The 18978-nt window shown below is 45.7% G+C and overlaps 1 protein-coding gene across 1 annotated transcript in view; it reads right to left on the reverse strand.

Moving 5' to 3' along the window:
* The window catches only part of MTDH (metadherin), a 381806-nt gene that overhangs the window by 343559 nt on the left and 19269 nt on the right, over positions 1–18978 (reverse strand). The window contains exon 2 of the mRNA XM_085605211.1: positions 937–1041. Coding sequence (XP_085461337.1) covers positions 937–1041 — 105 coding nt within the window. The remainder of the gene's footprint in view (positions 1–936; positions 1042–18978) is intronic.

Here is an 18978-nt window from a genome sequence, read left to right on the forward strand (position 1 = left end):
AAAAGCATGGCAAATAACACATCTTGAAGGATTCTTTCACCACTTTCAGGCCCCTGGGTTCACCCACGAAGTAGTTATATCGCTCATAGATACTAAATTAAATTTATCAATGAGGAACGTTCATTAGATGTGAAACACCAGCTCCCACATTATTAAGTGAGAGTTCCGCTAATCATTAGCCATCTTCGGGGAGAGGGCGTCTATCCAAATTTACCATATAGCACAAGGTCGGATTTAACACAGATTTATCGTTGGTAAAATAGAAGAGCTTACTTGTAGCATTTGTGGTTTTGGCTGAATTATTAGTGTTGCACAAGTTATACGGAGTCAGCTGCCATCCGGCCAGCCACAGAGCTCAACTGCCTTCACACCGCACTTGCTGCACTTTCACACAAGCTCCAACATCTCCTAAATCTGTGTCAGTTTTGTAGGTGGGGGGGGGGGGGGGGTGTAGCCATATGGTGTTGAACGAATTCTGCACATTCCTACACACCAGGTGCATGCTAAAGTTCATCCTCCTCCAGCCCCCAACACTTAAAACCTAAGCTGCATCCCCCCCATGACAAAGTGGAAGTACAGGCTTAATACCTTTGGATATCTCCATACTTTGGGCACTATTATCTCCCACACCATCACTGATCGCAGTCTTCAGAAAGGAGGATACACCAACGGTTTGCCTCTATATCCTTTACCCTTGTGAAAAATAATACTGTGATACCTCAAGCTAATACTTACCTTCTTTTTTAAGTTCTCTTGAGGACTCAAGCTAAAACCACGCAGGCTGGTGCTACACCCCTCATCTGCAAGAACCAGTAAACATCTCATTTTATTATTCTCTACATGGATTGTAGGCATATCATTGGGAGTTGGCTAAAATCAAATAAACCCTGCATTCCATAATTGTGGTGTCTGCTCATTTTGCACTTTAATACCTACCTTCTCAATTTTCTTTTCTGCATCGCGTCCTTGTTTCAAAGTGTCTTTTTGAGCAGATTCAATTATTTCCTCCTCAGACAGCTCAGGAACAGACAGCTCACTGGGCTGTGAAAGTAAATGAAAAAAAATCAGAACATGAAGTAGACTGCATGAATACCAAAATGAAAGAAAGGTAAATGCTAAATATGAACGATTACCTAATAGGTTTAATCATTATACTGGAAACACAAGAAACCCCAAACTGCTCTAATTTGGAAGGGAATGACCGTACTTTTTCAATTCTGTGGATGTTGGTGGAACCATTTGTCTACTTAACTTGACCACTAAAGATGATTTGTCACACATTCACTCCCACCCCGAAGCAAGACAATACCCTTTCAAAAAACGATCATTTTAGTAAGTGAAAATTGCACTGTCCGAAACACAAATAATTGGAACTTTATTTATTTTTTATTTTAAAGGTTTTCTTAAGCACTGGCTAGACCCAGGGGTATCAGAGCGCTTTACAGGAATGTGAGGAGGTACAGTATTCAAAAACATTTGAGCAAAACAAGAGCCAATATAACAAAGAAAGCAGATAAAATACGACAGCTTTTTACAGAACACTATATTAAGCTAACGTGGGTAGTGAGAACTTAGGTTAGGGAGGGTGGGTGAGGGTGAGAGAAGAGAAAAAAGAGGGGGAGAAGAGAAAAAAGAGGGGGGAGAAGAGAAAAAGGAGGGGGGAAGAAGAGAAAAAGGAGGGGGGAAGAAGAGAAAAAGGAGGGGGGGAAGAAGAGAAAAAGGAGGGGGAAGAAGAGAAAAAGGAGGGGGGAAGAAGAGAAAAAGGAGGGGGGAAGAAGAGAAAAGGGAGGGGGGAAGAAGAGAAAAGGGAGGGGGGGAAGAAGAGAAAAAGGAGGGGGGAGAAGAGAAAAAGGAGGGGGGGGGAGAAGAGAAAAAGGAGGGGGGGGAGAAGAGAAAAAGGAGGGGGGGAGAAGAGAAAAAGGAGGGGGGGAGAAGAGAAAAAGGAGGGGGGGGGAGAAGAGAAAAAGGAGGGGGGGGAGAAGAGAAAAAGGAGGGGGGGGGAGAAGAGAAAAAGGAGGGGGGGGGGAGAAGAGAAAAAGGAGGGGGGGGAGAAGAGAAAAAGGAGGGGGGGAGAAGAGAAAAAGGAGGGGGGGAGAAGAGAAAAAGGAGGGGGGGAAGAGAAAAAGGAGGGGAGGAAGAGAAAAAGGAGGGGGGGAAGAGAAAAAGGAGGGGGGAAGAGAAAAAGGAGGGGGGGAAGAGAAAAAGGAGGGGGGGAAGAGAAAAAGGAGGGGGGGAAGAGAAAAAGGAGGGGGGGAAGAGAAAAAGGAGGGGGGAGAAGATAAAAAGGAGGGGGGGAGAAGAGAAAAAGGAGGGGGGAAGAAGAGAAAAAGGAGGGGGGAAGAAGAGAAAAAGGAGGGGGGAAGAAGAGAAAAAGGAGGGGGGAAGAAGAGAAAAAGGAGGGGGGAAGAAGAGAAAAAGGAGGGGAAGAAGAGAAAAAGGAGGGGAAGGAGAGTAGGAGTTAGGGGAGTAGCAGGAGTAGCAAATCAGTGGGAGGTTGTGCATAGGGCTAGGAGTCATAAGTAGATAGAGAGCAGGGGAGAGCAGGGGGAGGGTAGGGGGAAGAGTAGCATGAGGGAGGGGGGATTGGTGGGAGAAAGTGGAGGGGATAGAATAGGAGGGTAGTAGAGGGGGACATGACGGGGTTGAAGCGTGTGAGATCAGTGTCAGAGGTAGGAATTAAGGACTCCAGTATTTGTTGAGGAGGAATAATTGGAGTTCTTTTTTGAAGTTGAAGTAGGAGGGGTTACAGCATAGGTCTTTAGGCAGGGAGTTCCAGATGGAGGGAGCGTTACCAGAGAAGGAGGGAGCGTTACCAGAGAAGGAGCGAACTTGAGTGCCTTGATAAGAGTGAGGGCGTTCGTGTTCCTAGTCAGTCGTGCGCAGCCTGCTTTGTGGAGTTTATCAGAGGTAATGTGGGGTGTTTTGGTGAAGGGCTTTGTGCGTGATACATGCAATCTTATAGGTGGATCTGCCTTCGATGGGTAACCATTTGAGGGTTTTCAGGGTGGGGGAGATGTGATTGAAAAGTTTGTAGTCAGAGATAAGTCTAGCTGCTAGGTTGAGCGCGGATTTGAGTGGAGCGAGGTGGACTTTAGGTGTTCCAGCGAGGATAGCGTTGCCATAGTCTATTCTCGACAGGACCAGCGATTGGACAACAGCTTTAAAAGTCATCAGCCAGGATGAAGGGCTTAATTTTCTTGAGATGACGAAGAGTGCTCATTTGGCTGCGGTTTTTATGTGGGAGGTGAGGGTAAGGCTATCAATGGTGATGCCTAGAGACTCAACTGAATTAGAAGTGGTGAGAGAGCAGTTGAGAGCATTAAGGTCAGAGATCCAGTCTTGTATGGAAAGTGGGTTGTTTTTAGGTGCGAAGAGAATGATTTCAGTGTTTTTTAGGGTTGAGTTTGAGAGGATTATGGTGGAACCATAATTGGATCTTAGTCAGGGTGTCAATTAGGTGAAGGATATCAGAGTGGGATTTAACCTTATGGTAAAGTTGTGTGTTGTCGGCATAAAGGTGGTAATTTATTCCCGCTTGTTTGAGGGCGAGTGGTTCCTTGAAGAGGTTGAAGAGAGCAGGAGAGAGAATGGATTCCTGGGGGACACCGAGGAGATCGGAGTGGGGTTGGAGAGACAGTTCTCAATTTTGGTTTGTTGGGTTCTGTGTTGGAGAATGGAGGTGAACCAGTTGAGGACATGGCCATTGAGGCCAAAGCAGACTTTAAGAGTGTTTAGTAAGGCGGAGTGGTTAACAGTATCAAAGGCAGAGGATAGGTCGAGGAGAATGAGAAGGCATGATTCACCTTTGTCGAGTGAATGATGAATGTCGTTCACTATATTGAGCATGGCAGATTCTGTGCTTCAACCTTTTCTAAAGCCAGATTGTAGTGAGTCAAAGAGGTCAAAAGTGTTAATGTGATTATCTGATTGGAGCAGGGCACATTTTTCAAGGGTTTTGCAGAGATGAGGGTGGTTAGAGATGGGTCGGAGGTTATTTGGGTCGTTTTTGGGAATGGGTGTGATTTGACCCAGATGGAGGGAGGCAGGAACACACCCTTTGGCCAGGGAGGATTTAATAATGGTGGTCCAAAAAGGGGCAATGATATGTTTTAGGTCTTGGACAAGGTTAGGGGGCAGAGGGTCTGTGGAGTGGGAGGATGGTTTTAGCTTAGCGAGGATGGTGTAGACTGTGTTCGGTGACAGGGTGAAAATTATGCCAGGAGGCATTGTTTTTGGTTGCTGAGGGAGAGAAGGGTTGGGTTTAGGTGGAAGGGAACCGGACGAGAGATGTGCAGGGTCAGGTGGAGGATTTGAAGTGGAAGGAGATTTGGGAGAAATGTCATACGAAAGTAGTGTGTTAGGAGAAATCAGATTGAAGATGAAGGATTGGTCTATTTTGGTGATTTTATCAGAGAAGAACTTTGCAATTTCTTCGCATTTCTCAATAAAGACCGTCAACTTTTGGGGGGCAAATGAGGTTTGATTTTTGACGATGTTGAATAGTTCTCTAGGTCTATTTTTGGCCCTATCAAGCTGAGTGCGGAAGAAGGTGGACTTTTCTTGAAGATGTGTTTTTTGTAGTTGGACCAAGCAGATCAGAGGAGGGCTAGTTGGGAGGGGGATGGGTGTTGCCTCCAAGTTCTTTCAGAAAGTCTAAGGGAGCGTCTTTCGTTGTTCAGATCAGGGTTGAACCAGGATTTGGAAGGAATGTTTCTTTGGGTTTTAAGTTATGGGGAGGTGGGGGGCCACTTGGTCTAGGACCTCGGTAACTGCTTTATTATAGTGCTCGGTCAGGGTGTTGGGATTTTGGGAGAAGGGAGCTAGCAGGAGTTGGGATTTGATTTTCTTTTCCAGTTCGCCGGGTGGGATAAGGTGAAGGTTTCTTGTCAGTTACTTGTGTTTGATGCTTTTGGCGTGGATGGAGGGGGCAGTAGTATTGATCTTGAAGAGGATGAGATGATGGTCAGACCAGTCGATAGGGATGATGCTGGAAAGGGAGGCCAAATCATCATTAGTGATGATGGCATCAAGAGTGGCCCCTTTGGAGTGAGTTGGAGAGTGACAGATTTGTTTACGGTCACTGATCTCCAGAAGATTCAAGAGGAGATTAGCTGCAGGGTCTTTGATGTCATTCCAGTGGAGGTTGAAGTCTCCAAGGAAGAGGTTTTTAGAGTTGGATTGGGTGAGGAGGTCGGAAAGCTCCTCTGTGAAGGGAAGGGATTCGCCAGATGGATGGGAGATATTATGTAGGTGAATAGGAGGGTCACCCTAAATTATAAGTTCTGCACCGAGGTATTCAAAGGTGGTGGGGGTCGGTGTTCTTAACAAGCGAAAGTTGAAGTTGGTTTGTAAAGATGATAGCTAGACCACCCCCAATGCTATCTAGTCTATCTTTTCTGAGTTTGGAGTAACCGGGGGTGGGGGAGGGAGAAGAGTAGGTCAAGGATGGATGTAGAGTGGTCGTTGAGCCAAGTTTCCGTAAGGAAGGCGATGTCAATATCACTGAGGATGGATTCAGCTATTTGTCGCATGTCGGACAGCTGAGTGGCAGTTAACTAGCATGAATGCGAGGGGTTTCTGGTTGTTTATGGGGAGAGGGCAAAATTGGATGGCAGAGAGTTGTGAAGGGGGTCAGGGGGAGATGGGGGAGGAAGGGATTCTGCTCGTCCCCAGGATCACAGGAATGGTAGGTTGGGGGGTCAATTGGATAGTTAAAGAGGTAAGAGTTACAGGGTCGGGGAGGTCAGAGGGGGAGAGGTGGTACGGGGCACAGGGGGGCCTATGGGAACAGTTGCAATGGAGGACTGTTCTCCAATGTTGAAGTTTGGAGGGGTTTAGTAAGTCAAGGCTTGGGGAAGTCGCGTGGTTTTGGCGATTTTCAGAGGAGAGGGAGTTAAAATCTTTCCTGAGTTGAGAACGTTTGGACGACAAGTTCAGAACATTCCTGAGCTGGGAGAGTTCAGAAGACAAGAAAAGGAGATAGTTTTCAATGTTAGATAGAGTCAGAGTTAAAGGAGTGATAGGGACTGGGGGAGGGAAGGTGTTGGGGAGAAGAGTAGGATCAGATTTGTCCGGGGAAAGTGGTCTGTGGAGAGAATGGGTTGGGAGGCTGGGGGGGGGGGGGGCATTTTCAGGTTGTTGGACAAAGAGAAACGTGTGGTCAGAATGGGAGTGCAAAGAGTCGTAATCGGGGTTTTGAGTTGGTAAGGGGTCAAGAGAGTAGAGGGGAGAAATAGCATCCTGGATAAGGGGGGGAAAGGCAGTGAGGGGGAGGAGAAATTGGGATGGGCAGTCTGATAATAGGAACTGTGGGGGGAGGGAGCTAGGGGGAGGCAGTGAGGAAGGGGGTGTACCTGGTGGTGGGTGGAGAGAAGTCATTAGGGATATAAAGGGTTTCGGAGGCTGAACTAGCTGTTGGTGTCCAGATGAGGGAGGGGTGCTAACAAAGGGGGATTATTGGGGGATTGGGTTTGCAAGATATTGTATGTAGTAAAGTGTCTGTAGGGTGAGGGGCTGTGGACAAGGAAGGGGAGGGGGAGAGGGTGTCAGGCAGTTGGGAGGGTGACGTGTTAGGAAGTGTGATGGAAAGTAGGTAGAAGTTGCTGAAATGTTGTTTAAAGATGGAGAAGTGATTTTCAGAAGCTTGGATGAGAATGTTGCCGGATTTGAAGATGGAGAGGTCTATTTCGCCGAGGAAAGCAGGAGAAGGGGAGGTGGACAATTTAAAACCATAGGGGATTTTACATGATTTGGTGATGGGGTGGAGGAAGATGCTTTTCCATTTAGAGGGACGTTTGGAGTAGAAAATTTAGTTTGTTTTTATTATGGAGCAGAGGCTTAGGTAGTTAGACAAAAAGAGTTTCATGGTGACCAATGAGTAGTTTGTGTTTAAAGTTTTTCTTGGCATTTTTGCAGATATTAGGAGGGTAAAGGATGGACCATGAGTTCGGGACATGTCTAGTGATGGGCGAGTCCAGTGGATTGAGTTTGAGGCCAGTTGTATTGCAGGGGTGTGCGAGAGGGGACATGGTGATTTGGATTAAGGAGGCTGGAGGGGAAGACTTGATAAAGCTCGAAGAAAAGATGGGAGAGTCAGGGTAGCAGTAGCAGGAGCCAGTGGATGGGGGAGGGCCGCGTTAGGGGGCAAGAGAGAAGGTATAAACAAAGAGGGTCAGAAAGCATAGCAAACAGAGTAACACTGGGGGAAGAAATACAAAGAGGTAGAGCGAACGGAAGTTTACAAATTTCGATTAGCAGAGATCAGGTTGGGGTCAGGGGAACATAATAAGGGGAGGGACATTGGGGATATAGGGAAAAGCTAAGGGTGGAACAGGCAGTAAATAGTGAGCAATATGTAAAACAGATAATTACAATCATAGCCAATAGAGGTAAACCTCAATGGACGACAATACAAAAGACGAGGCAATAACAAGGTAGCCTTTGGATTCACAGCGAGTAAGTAAGATGTTGAAGACAGCGCATTAAAAAACCATTTACACAAAGGTAATGTAGTTCCAAGATTCCTGCATCAAAGACCAGTATTTCAAGGAAGCCTTCAGGTTCTAATAATGTCCAAAAGATGGATCTATAAACTGAACTAAAAAGGGCCTGCAGAAAAATCCAGCCTAAACAAAGTAGTTTACAGTACTAATTTCTGGCTACTAGATAGAGCTCCAAGTCATATGCACACACATACCGTTTTACTGCTAAAAATGTACAGCGCACAAATGATGTGTGGAAACGATATCACCTAGTTAACTGATTTTTTTTTGTATTAAATCATTTGCTTCACCCACACTTTAGAATTAACCAAAAAAAATGCTCCATTTATGCTTTCCTAAATCTGATAGATTATGAAATATCTGCTCAGCTCATTTACATTTTGTTGTGAGCCCGAAAAAAACATTACATCATACACCCTTTCTGTAGCACACCCCAAAGAGGCAGTATGATTGCCACATAAATCCTCTCACTTTAAAGTCAAATAAAAAAAAAAGTAAACACGCTCCTGAAGACAGAGCCTAATATTTGACCTCCGTCTTTCAATGGACAGAAAATGTGACAAGAACAAGATATAAAGGCCTGTTTACAGAAAGCGAGCACTGGTGGAGGAATACAGTACAATTAAATTGCTCCAGTGGAGGGAAGAATGCAAGCTGGACTGCAAAAAACAAAGAAAACCAGCAAAATAGAAAACAAGCAAATGTGAGTTACAAACCACAAAGCCTAAGCACTGAGACAAATGTATTCTCATAGAAGCTTGCCAATGTCCTCAAGACGTCTTAAGCAAGATCTGGTAGATTTCGACCTAGTAACAAGGGCACGATTTATAATTAGTTACCTACCCTGATTAAATGCTGCTCCATAGGAGACAGTGGGAGGGGCCAAGCTTATATTTTGCAGCGTGAGAAGCGTTTCGATCAGAACACAAAGCGGTTTGAACAAGTAGCCAGAGCAATTGTACAGAACCGGACAGCCCTCTCGGAATCCTGCAGAGGTAGTACCGGCCGCACAGGGCTAGAAGATTAACAGGGAGGCAGTCGGGGGTCCAACCGCGTTTCTATGAGCTGTGTCGTACTGCCATGCAGGCGCTGCAAACTTGCCCCACTGCACTGAAAGCAGCGTCCGTCTCCCGACGGGTTATTTCCGTGGCACCTGGCGATGCCAAGCAAACGAGAAGGATTCGGAAATAACAGTTATCGCTGATTACAGTGTACTGTGTACGCACAAGGAGGGGAAAAAAAAAACCACACAATGTTTTTTCTTGGCCCAAAATCCTTCCAGTCTTCAGAAAGGCATCGGTTTGAAGCGGGGAATGTTTTCGAAGGGCGGATACCGTAACCCCGCCTCTTCCGGTGAACTTTGTCATTCACACTTGTTAGTTTATTGAAAGACCCACCCTTGGTAAAAGCACTACACAGAGCGAATATGAAACTTCTGATAAGATTAGTTAGAAAAGGATAAGCAACATTTCATTGACTTGTTGATGGTTCTGGAATGATGAGACAGAATGAGTCATCACAGTCCATTACAGCACATCCTAGTACCTACTTACTACTTACATCAAATGGTAGGAGCATTCACAGCTATGAACTTTTAAGTGCATGTTTAGGTTTGTTTCACATGGGCAGTGGTGGGGAACTAGACCTCAGAGGGGTTTGTCCATACAGAGCAGGTAGATGCGCTTTTAGAGTTTATATGAATTTTCCTATGGATAGAGTGGCTTGTGTGTGCTTTGGGAGGACATCACCTAGATGGAATTTTAAGTATTTTAATCATTATAGAAACACAGATCAGTCAATGAACATAAAATCATAAGCGAAAATACACCATACTCTATTTTAACTAGAACCAGAAGGTCTAACGTACATTTTAAAAAACATGCTCTTTCTGCCTTTTAAAAGCAACAATGATTTAACCTTCTTCAAACAAGCAGGGATAACATAGCTGGAAGCGCTCTCCTGTGACCTTTTGGTTAAGAAATGCTAGTTTGCGCTCATTTTTTGACAATGGAAGATAAGGATATAGAGAGAACAAGACAAAAGGAGAAATTATTCTGCCAAACAAGCAGAAGTGCATGATCTTTCATAAGGTGGAGAGCCCAGCTACCGAAACCCTCATCTTATATCTTCAACACCACCTTTTAACCACAAACTAAAATATGGCATTGCTCCCAAGTTGGTAGCCATGGTGGTGGGAAGAGATGGGGCAGGTTTTTGGTACAAAACGAGATGGGAAAGATATCCATGGTGGTTTGGCCTGCGGTTACAGGATTGTAGCATTCAACGATTAGGTCCTCTACTGCAAAGCTGTGAGGTACCAGAGGGATCTAATCTGCATCACATGGTGTCCCAAAAAAACAACAGCAAACTGGGATACTCATTGGTTTGTAGTTTTGTCAGGTGCAGGAATACAGAGCAGAATAGATCTACAAATGAGAGGGGGCTCTACATGCATTGATCACCACGCAGGGTGTGAAGAGCTGGGATGCGGTTACGGTATTTTCAGCAGTGGGTTTCATGGCATTCCATTATTTAAAATTGAACCTGCAGATATTATAAGGGCAGATTGTATTGATCACTGCAAGAATTTGATTCAGCTTCATATTTACAGTATTTGCCTGCAAACAATAATTTTAGCAGGAATTGCGTGATATGCTTTGGTATCATGAAGTCATTGCTCTTGCCTTTTTCAATATTCTTACCCAATTACTCATCCAAAGAGTTACTGTAATTGACCTTTAATGCAACTCCTATCACAGTAAGTTGCAATCACATGGTTTACCCACATTGTCCACTGAAGTACTGAAGACAAAAGTGACTCCAAAGTAGAGTTGGGTGATAAATTCCGATCTGCAGGCAGAGTTTTTGCCCAGTTCCGGCAAAATCCCGCCAACTGCAGCGTGTTGGAGTTTCTCACGCATTGCTCACCAACATAAAGTTGGTGAACGCAAACTGGCGTTCCCTAAATTTTCTCAACACGGGTAGTCGTGACGGTTCACGGTGAGAAAGCTGCCGCTGGAGCAGAAAATCAACTCTAGCAGTAGCAAAGAAGCAGCGACCTCTGGCGCGCCGCGTGGTGTCATTTCTGTGGATTTTGTAGCACGGAACAAGCTCTCGGTGGACCTACTCCAGTCATTAACGTTTTCTTCAGGTGCAATGGTGAAGTTGTCACTTCAAGAATTTTAATACACTACACTGATTTTCAAAAGTGTTTTATGCAGCTAAAAGAAGCTCAATTTTCCACATCGCAGAAAAAGAACTGCCTCTTCCAAGAAAGGATATCTTTAAATGCAGATATTTTTCCTTTGCTCGAATGTCATCTTCTGAGGAGTAAAAAGAGACAATGAATCTCGATGAACGCAGAAGGCATGTTGAAAATACAGAGGGAAAAAAGACTTTTCCACGTCACGCCACCAGATGGCGCAAGAATCTGTGAATTCATTGTAGTGTTAGAGTCTAGACGATAGAAAACGCATGCCAAAGGTCAAGCCAATCACCTAACGTATGGTATGCTCAATGCAGGTAAGAAGGCTGCAAGACTAGGTCAAACAAAAAAGGGCAAAGCTGGTCACTTTGTCAATTAGAGAGTCTTAATCGAAATTAAGATGGCATACCACTGACCCTCAAGCAAACCATCTGTTTTGCATTATACAATTCTTCACCCATGGCATTATTTGCATAAAGATTTGCCGCACTCACCACATAATACAATCTGCAAATTATGCAGCAGTTGTAACAAAAAACGTTTGTTGCTCAAAATTAGCAGGTGCTGCTGAGCAGTGGAAGTCCCTTTGCTAATGTTAAATAATGTTAATTGGTTACCTTAAAGTTAATGATTGCTGTATTTAGGTGTTAAGGTGATACGAAGTAACCCCAGCCCAGTTAGTACTAAAATGTGCAAAGATGACAAAATAGGTAATCTTGCCACATAATGAGCTGTATTATGCAGCATACTTTGCCTCATGCATAATTCCAGTGGTCTGTTATATTTCTACGGGATACACAAAAGCCTTTGACAAGGAGTCTATACAAAAAGAAGAGTATGTAATCACTTGCCTTTTTAGGTCTCGCCTAGCGCAGCGCACATGCGCTGCCCTAGGAGAGGGCTCTTGGAATCACTTCAGACTTCCAAGAGCCTTCTCCGTGTGGGTCGGCCTCCTCCTATACATTCCAGTGGCCTTTGCGAGTGGCTTTCAAAAATGGAAAGCCCGCAATTGGCCAAAGGCGGGATCATGTCCCGCCTTCTCTCTAAATCTGGACTCCCATGCCTAGGGAGCTCGGGAGAGAGCAGCAGCTGCATACTTAACATTCCTTTCAGTGCGCACGCACACCACACGCGGTCTTGTTTGTAAACAGTGCTCAGCTCCGACGCTGGAGTCGGAGGGCGAGCAGGGAAGGCTATTTTGGGAGAGAATTGGTGTTTCTGTGCCAGTTTCCTGTTTACAACGTCCCGCGGAGCTCTGTCCGTTCGGAATTCAGATCTCTCTGGAAACCGCGTCTATAAGAGATGGAGCCGGGGTCACGTGCCCGTGAGCTCCGCCCCTACCTGTGGGGCATAGAGAGCTTATATACCTGGAGCCCCCCAACTTCACTCTCAGTTGGGCACAGACGACGACGAGCCCTTCCCCAAGGACCTCGACATGACTCCGCGCTCTGCACGGCGCTGCCAGCCGCTGCTGCTCTGCTTCTTGCCGCTACATGCTCAGCTCCAGGGGGGGCAGTGGGAAAGGTCATATCAACATGCTTGTGCAGCCACTGCATCAGGCACACACTCGTCTCCCCTGATGTAGCGCTTCACAGGGAGGGAAGAGGGATACTCACGGATGGAGGGAGCGTGCAGGGGGATTAGCTACAGAGGTGCGTGCATATCAGTGCAACGAGTATCGTGTGAGAATCAGTGGAACACGTGATAAGAGGGCTGTGTGCAGAAGAATCCATGGAGCACTTGCGGGCGGAGTGACTACCGCAACATGGCATCCACTTTAATTCGGCACTTCAAGGTCTGTTTTCAGTTCCACATACATGTGCCAGCAAAGAACCTGCTCCCACAATTGCATCTCTTTTACCACTGTTTTTGAATGTCTCTAGGCACAGAAGCCACAACGTCTGCTTCTGTTAAACCAACATGGCAACATTATCCATCGACAGATATAAGTGCAGTGGTTGAGTCTAAAAGAAAGGGCTGGTCTTCTGAGCAGTTGATTGTCGCTCTGAGAATGAGAGGCTACTTACCACAGCACTGGCCTCATTTAAAGGTCCTATGTGTCCTGATTCATCAGCCAAGTGTTTGGCCAAGCGTGGGACAGATATGTCGCATAATGACTGCAAATTACATAAAACAGGCTCCAACTCAACTACAATTATCGAATGATCTCGTCCGTCGGCTAGACTGCCAACTTTGGTGCTGGAAACCAAGGTTGGAGTTGCGTCCACATCCTGTGACTCTGGGCAAATCACTTAATCTCCCCCTGCCTGAATGTATCCTTGTGTAACCTAACCAGTGCTCAGGTAAAGCACTCCAACACCTTCGGGTCGAGTTCGCGCTGTATAAATCTGCATTAAACTTTTCTTTTTTTTTTTTAGATAGACAATGTCTCTAGGGCTGGTGCTCCAGTCCTGGGACTCTCCTTTCGTAAACCGGTTCATTCTGGTAGTTGTAGTCATGGTTGGCTTCAGTGGGCCCCATTGCTCGAACACACCTGAGAACACAATGCGCCTCTCTTTAAAGTGCCATGGGAGTGATGTGCGCGTTGCCACGCGGCATGGCTGGATGGACTGAGACCCTCGGGGGTCCCGGGGCTCCAGGTTTCTGAGACCTGCCAGGGAGGCTGGCCTGAGGCTTTCACGCTCATTGAAACCAATCCAAGGCTCTGGGGACGCACCCCGTGATAATCACCAGTTAAAGGCACACTTGTGCACAGGCTTGTGCTCAGTCCCAGGGGGCAGATGAAGGTCAATGTGACGGAGCCTCGGCCTTCCTTTATAAACCTCACTCGTTTATGCTCTAAATGCCTTTCGCTGCTCCATGCTCCACACTTCTTCCATTCCTCAAGAGTAAACTTTCATTGTTGTTCATTTGAACATATTTTCTCTCTAGGAGTTGTTTATTTTAAAATGCCACAATCATTTCCATAATTGCCAATTTTTAAGGACACGCAAGACGGACTTTTCAATAAATGAAAAACGTGCAGATTTGCCTGTAAAATACATAATACCACATTTCATATGTGGTATTCTCACCAACAGTGGGTGCTGTTATAACACATGCAGGTGGCAGAGGAGAAAACTGTCCTGTTTTACACATTTACAAACCTAATTTAAAACATACAGCATTACAAAGAACATTACTACGATGCGCTCCTCACTTTCAGCCCCCCCAAAAACATCTAGTAGCACACTGATTAGTACATTTATTTACGCGCTTCTTGTAATAAAAGTGGAGTTGCTTTAATTACGCTCATGCGCGAGGCATGAAAACCTTTGTCTTTCCTCAAAACCTTTCACCAGGACTTGGCCCTCTGGAGCCATATAGTCAGTTGTTTTTTTCTCAAGACCTCGGGCCCTTTTAAAAGACCACATTTGGGTTGGTTTTAGAACCGTTTTGAAATAACTGCTGCTTTTGAGAACTTTGTAAACGTGAGGTACTTTAACTGTTATGGCACAGAATCACCAGGAAGTAAACACTTGCACTGTGCCTGTGAAATCGATTGCATTTAATATAAATGCATGTATGCCTGAATCAGACTGCATAACCTGGTGTGTGGTAATTTTATATCTCTTCAATCCGTGGCAGCAATGCACCCAGGATAATGTGCTGCATGGCTAAACACTTGTAAGGTCCCAAAGGCGAGACCTATTGGCTATGCCAATGCTTGTTTACTTCTAGAAATCCAATTTGGGCTGGGTGTATTAGATTCTGTATTACATTATGAGGATGATTTACAATCAATTTTACCGCCAACACATTGGATTCTTACTGATTTTTGTATTTTAATTGCTTCTACAGCAATGCCTGTATCAGTCTGAAACCTAAGAGTGCTAAAAAAATGAAAATTATTTCAGCAACAACCGTTTTTAGGTCTCGGCTGTAGGCGGCACGCATGCGCGGTCTCAAACAGAGACATGCTGTATCTACTTCTGGGCATCCAGCCAGCTCTAAGGCTTCCCATTTGCTGGCACCATCGACGCTCCATCTTCCCTTCTCCCCATTTGTGAAAGACATGCATACGCCATGCCTCTTTCATCTTTTGCCCGCCTCAAGCGATCAGCCCAACTACTCCTGTACCGACACAGCAGCCGTTAATACATTGTTTCTGAACTACTTTTTTATTATTTCATTAAGAGCACTTTTCACTCTGCTCCCAGTGCTTTTCACAAGCGATTTTAATGACGGCTCCAATCGCTTCTCACGAGTGCTTTTCACAAGCACTCCTGTTTTTTACTCTCTTGTAGTGAATGAAAGTCTGCTGAGGGAAAAAAAATGTCATTGACCAAACTGAGTGCTGGAAGGCCCCACATGCACTCACCGACTCAAGTTAAGCACTGCAGCTATGTTGTGGGCACAGTATCGTCTTTCACGTCACAGGAGCTCAGACGGTGAAGCATTTCAGAGTTCGGGCCAAGATGGTCAAATACATCTTCTCACCTGATTACACAAAGTAATCCCAAAACTGGGTCTAAGCTGAGCGTCATCATTTTTTAGGCCGCCTGACACATTGCCATGGTAGTGGGCACGTATTTAACAAATTTGTAATTACGTGGGCTTTGACTATTTGTACATGGTTTTAGCCAGGGTAATCCCTCTGGCGTCTGCCCGAGCAGCTTTCACGTAACCTCCCACGGCCTCAACATGACTTCGAATTGCCTTTAATAGAGGGGGGGGGGGGGGGGGGGGGGGGGGGAGGTGCACGCGAGTTAAGGGGCGCTTTACGACTGTACCCGCGTGCACATGTCTGCGCTCAACACAATTGCACTTATCACTGTCCTTTACGGGACAGTACTTGAGTTATTGCTAAGTTTTTTATTTGAAGCTATTGTCAAATAAGGTTCTAAGCATATGTAATGCATCCTCAATTCTAGTTGTCAGTAATTTAATTGCTCTGCGGTTTCTAATCAAGTAGTTTTAAATCTTCATGTTATCCCACTACATCTCTGCGCTCATGTCTGCAAACATTCTCGTGACTGGAAAAACCGGAGTAACGTTCTGGACACTGAGATTTAACAGGTAAGAGGGTTAACATGTAAAATGACAGTCATTTTAAAAACAAAATATATTTCTGGAAACGCACAGATTTGGAACGGCCTTTCCAAAGTGCCAAAGCAAACCGTAAGTGTGGTAGGTATTTGTTAATGTCTTGTTAAAACATGTTCTTGTGCCTTAGGCTCATTAATGCCCCTTATGCTCATTAAACAACCAGTGAAGCAGGCCCGCAGTCAATGACTCCTAAATCTATCCCCCCCACCGACACACAAGTGATGGCCGCCTGAACCACGCCGTGATCTTCCACACCCCACATCCAGGACCACCCAACGGGATAACATGGGCAACTCCAACACCAAAAGCCAACACCCACAGCCCAGTCAACACCCTTACACGACACCCACATTTACCGAGACCAAGCACGCAAGGCCTCCAAAGACTGAACGACTTCGCTCGACCACTACCCTCTTCTGGACCCAGACAGAGACCGAAAAGAACAAGAGCCACAATGCTCCCACCCCCCCCCCGACGACCCCACCCCTCTACCCCGTAGAGACGACCCAGTGACTCGCACTGCTGAAAAACCAGCTAGAAACGGTAATACTAGGCCTCAACGAAGTCTTACTGAACCTCCCCTCACCCCAAAAGCCGAACCAACACCCACATCCGACACCCACACCTACCAACACATCACACAAGGCCTCACAAGACCCAACGGCTAAACTGGCCCACAACCCCCCTCCGGAACCACACACACAGACCCAAAAGAACAAAAGCTGCAGTGTCCATGAGCGAAGCAATGGAGCTGGCCACCTCGTATGAGACACCACTAGTCACCTCTAGTTCCAAGATCCAGGTTATCACTGGATTTGGAAGAAACCGCTCCCTCCCCCGCCGCCCCCCAGATCCTCAAGATCCCCTCCGTTCCTCACCAACACCCCCAGGGCCCCCTAAAACAACAAATCAAACATGAGGGATCCAATACCAACTGCATGCTCATGAACTGCAGATAGGCCACTAAACATGCTAGAGAACTAGCAGAGACCATCCTTACCCACAACAGACATCACGTTCATCACCAAAACCTGGCTAAACGAGTTCTCTTCCCCAATTATGGACATGATGGTGCCCCCGGCTTCGCACTCATCCATAAAGACAGAAAAAACCAACAAGGAGGAGGTATAGCAATCATACACAAGGATAACATCTCCGTGACAGAAACTGAAGCCCTCAAATATAACTCTTTCAAATGTCCTACTGCCATTAAGATGAGTGACAACAAAACATTACTCTGCCATCTCCTCTACCATCCACCAGGAAACAACTCCGCATTCGAAGAACACCTCTCTGACCTGATAACTCACTGTTCACTCCATGACTCCAACAACATTTCTAGGCGACCTCAATCTACACTGGAATGAGGAAAACTCGCTACTCAAAACCTTAAACGATCTCCTAAATCGACAACAACCTCACCCAACACTGCCCAGAGAAAACCCACAACAGAGGCGCAATCCTGGATGCCATTATCGCTCAAGCAGATATAGTCTCTATTGACCTCAACTTGCCTGTTGACTGGTCTGATCACCATATCATTCTATTCCACATCAACCAAACGATCCAATGCCAGCCCATTATGCAGGGCGAAAAATTTAAGTCAGATTCCCCTTGCAGACCTGGAGGAAAGGATAAGCTCCCTCCTCCCTAGCCACACTGGTGAGCTCTCAACAACTGTACTCACTTCCCACTACAACACCACCACTATGACTTCCATTATGGACCACGTAGCCCCCCTGAAACTAAAAAGAGGCAGGAACATACCATCTAGATCATGGTTCAACACAAACAAACTCCAAAAGAAGAGAACTAAGAGCGGCAGAAACACTCTGGCAGAAAAGCCCCTCCACAATCCTACGAGAGACTCAAATCAGTACGCGGGAAATATTTAAAAAAAAAAAAAACATATAAAGAACGAAAAAACTTCCTTCTTTTGTACTGCCCTTGGCAATGCAAAAAACAGGCCCAAAGAACTCTTTAATCTCATTAGGCAACAAACCTCCAAGCCCAATTCAACACCAGTTATAGCCTCCAAAGACCTGTGTGACAACTTTGCCAATTTCTTCAATGACGAAATCACCAAGATAGAACTCTCCTTGGACGTACTCCGCAGTCCCCCTGGCACTAAATCACCCCCAGGGACAGAAGATAATCACACTCAAACTGCCACAAACTTATGGAAATCTTTCAACCCCATCTCCGAAGCAGAGATCATAAAAATGATTTCTAGCGCCAAACCCTCAGCACATGTCCTGGATCCCATTCCTGCCCAACTGGCCAAAAAGCTCAAATTCTCTCTAGCTCTACACTGGACCAAGATTATAAACAGCTCCCGGAGCACTGGAGTCATGCCAGATTGTCTCAAAACCGGCCAAGTCACACCTCTACTGAAAAAAACAGGCTCTGACACGAACTATTTGAACCATTACAGCCCTGTCCCCAACCTCCCTCTCCTAGCGAAAATCCTGGAAAGATGTGTTCTCCTCCAACTTACTCAACACCTGGACAGCACCAACCTTCTAGACCCCCACCAATCCGGTTCCTGAAAACGCTGCAGCACAGAGACAGCGATCCTAAATGTTATTGATGATATGCACAAATCTCTTGATACGGGCAAATGCTGCCTATAGATACTCCTGGATCTATCGTCAGCCTTCGACACGGTTGACCACAAACTACTCATTAAAGGCACTTCAAGAAAGGGTTGGAGCGGAAGAGGTGGTTTTACAATGGTTCACCTCTTTTCTACAGAACCACACCCAAGGAATAAAAATCAAAAACTTCACGTCAGACTTACTCCCAGTTAGCAGGGGCGTCCCCAAGGATCAGTACGCTCGCCGCAACTCTTCAACATCTATATGGAACCCCTTACCACCATACCAAAAAAAAAAAAAACATTCCCTTCCACCTCTATGCAGACGATACCCAGATCTATCTGGAAACCTCCTCCATGGAAGACATTCAGAGACTGAACGACACTAAGTGAAGTCCAACACTGGTTAACACGCAACCACCTGAAACTTAACCAAGACAAGACGGAATTCCTCCCCATTTCCAACAAGGAGAAGAACCCCCAAATCACAGAACCCGTAAAAGCTATTTATGCGCTCAACTACAACCCCACCTTAAGCGATTCTGTAAAATCGCTGGGAATCACTCTGGACCCTAAATTAGACATGAGCAAACACATCAAGAACACTGCAAAGAGCACCTTCCTCA

Source organism: Triturus cristatus, chromosome 5_1 (assembly GCF_964204655.1).
Source record: "Triturus cristatus chromosome 5_1, aTriCri1.1, whole genome shotgun sequence".
NCBI lineage: Eukaryota > Metazoa > Chordata > Amphibia > Caudata > Salamandridae > Triturus > Triturus cristatus.